At 41.1% G+C, this 2,315-nt stretch overlaps 1 protein-coding gene across 1 annotated transcript; it reads right to left on the bottom strand.

Annotated features, from left to right (window-relative positions):
- Positions 1 to 299: 299 nt before the first annotated feature.
- LOC108312250 (high mobility group protein B1-like) lies at positions 300 to 1,431 on the bottom strand. Its single transcript, XM_037742542.1, has one exon. It carries the CDS (start codon positions 1,335 to 1,337, stop codon positions 738 to 740), a length of 600 nt encoding a protein of 199 aa, XP_037598470.1. The 5' UTR covers positions 1,338 to 1,431; the 3' UTR covers positions 300 to 737.
- Positions 1,432 to 2,315: the final 884 nt, after the last annotated feature.

Below are 2,315 nucleotides of genomic sequence, written 5' to 3'. Positions count from 1 at the left end.
TGAGTAGATCGATTACTCTTCAGTTTGTAAATATAAGTAGGCTATGTGAAATTTCTTAACTGATCAAGATTTTGGATTTTTAGTTATGGATGAAAACCATCGCAACTTAACTTTATCCCCATTATGATATACAGGGTGTGTAGGCAAAAGCTTTTTATTAGCTAACTGTGTGAAAGGATAAACACCGTAATAATTCATGTGATTCAAAATGGGCAAAAGCGAAAGACTAGCTCCCTTCAAGAAGAAAAATTTCAGACCTATGAAAAGGACAACAATACTAATAAAAAAATTGTATTTACTTAGAAGCATTCGAAATGTCAACAAAACAGCTGCAACTTTTTTTTTTTTTTTTGCAATTACAGAGTGTTATTCAGTTAACAGAACAACAATTATTTCGTATAAGCTGCATCAAAGACAACTGAAGATGAAAAAACTACCATCCCCATATACCACTAATTTGTGCTGTGCACCAAGAACCTGCTTTAATTTCCGTGCCAATCTACAACCCCCATACTGTACCAGGCAAGGTTAGTGGCTACTGAAAATATCACCAGGACAGGGCTATCTAAAGACACATTTGGTAGTGCGTTAACTATACAAAAAAAAGACACTGTACAGCTTAAAAACAAATCTTACACAGCCTTACATTTCAATTTTTTTATTTAAAAGAAGTGAGTTGTGTACAGGGGGGTTAAATGCTTTATAGATAAGAAAAATAAAACTGCGCCAGAACCAACTTATTCATCATCACCTTCTTCTTCCTTTTCCTCCTCGTCCTCTTCACCTTCCTCATCTTCCTCCTCTTCCTTCTTTTTCGTGCTTTTTTCAGCCTTGACAACTCCCCTTTTCGCTGCATCAGGCTTTCCTTTAGCTTGATAGGCAGCAATATCCTTTTCATATTTTTCCTTCAGCTTCACAACCTTCTTTTCATAAGCCTGGTTGTCATCTGCAGCAGTGTCATTCCACGTCTCTCCCAGTTTCTTCGCAACATCACCAATGGACAGGCCAGGATGTTCTCCTTTGATTTTTGAGCAATACTCAGAGCAGAACAGGAAAAAGGCCAAAGGAGGCCTCTTGGGTGCATTGGGATCCTTAAACTTCTTTTTTGTCTCCCCTTTAGGAGGAATATAGGTTTTCATTTCTCTCTCATAACAGGCCTTGTCCACCTTTGCAATATCTTCAAATTTTCCTTTCTCTTTAGCAGATATGGTCTTCCACCTCTCTGAGCACTTCTTAGAAAACTCTGAGAAGTTGACTGAAGCATCTGGGTGCTTCTTCTTATGCTCTTCCCAAGATGACATTTTGCCTCTCGGCTTCTTAGGATCTCCTTTGCCCATGTTTAGTTATTTTTCCTCAGCAAGGCACAGAGTCTCCCCGTGCCTGTCTGGCTCTCACTTGCCCCGGCGCTGTCTCTATGGAGCTCAATGTACTGCAATCAGTTTGTTTTTTAAATAGAGTTGAGGTTTTACCATGTTGGCCAGGTTGGTCTCAAACTCCTGATCTCAGGTGATCCTCCCACCTCGGCCTCCCAAAGTGCTGGGATTACAAGCGTGAGCCACAGCACCTGGCCTTTCTTTCAAATCTTTGAAATGAAAACGCTCTCTCCTACCTCTAACTTGAAGGGCAAATATAAACTCAATCAAACTTAAGCGAAAAAGGGAATATGGTAGTGCATGCAAGTGAGGAAGCTAGGAGGCAGCTGGCTTCAGATGTGGCTGGTTTGGGGAACTCAGATTATAACCTTATTGCTCTGTTGTCTCATCTTTTACCTCTGCTTATCTTTGACTTAATTCCTTCTTTATTTCAGACTGTCATTATGGAGGCAGAATATTCACTGTCAGAGGTGTCTGTTTATGAACAAGGAATTAACCTTACTCAAAGAGTGGTCTGGCCTTTGCTCTTGGTTTCTGGGAGGTAATCTCTAGGTCCTTGGAATGTCATGACTGAGAAGAGTGTCTGTTTGCCTGGGAGCCTTGGGCCAGCCAGATAGTAACAATGTGATTTAGGGCTTTCTGATTATGGCTTTGAGCCACATTACTAAGGTTAGTTAAGGTTGGGATTTCAAGTACTGGAGACTGAAATCAGCCACGTGGGTAATCAGTGATGCCTGTATGGAGCCCAGGTAAATCTCTGGGCCCTGAGGCTTTAGGGAATTTTCTGTGTGGCAATACTCTGCATACTGTCACACAATGATGCCAGGACAAAAATGCTGTCCTGACTCCATGGGAAGAGGACAACTGGAAGCTCCACATCTGGCACCTCTGATACAGGAAATAAAAAGAAATTATTTAGGCAGATAGTGAGGGTAAGGAAGT

This window comes from Cebus imitator, unplaced genomic scaffold (assembly GCF_001604975.1).
Source record: "Cebus imitator isolate Cc_AM_T3 unplaced genomic scaffold, Cebus_imitator-1.0 Scaffold123, whole genome shotgun sequence".
Classification (NCBI taxonomy): domain Eukaryota; kingdom Metazoa; phylum Chordata; class Mammalia; order Primates; family Cebidae; genus Cebus; species Cebus imitator.
The sequence above is the reverse complement of the archived record's forward strand: the minus strand, read 5'-3'. Positions and strand labels throughout refer to the sequence as shown.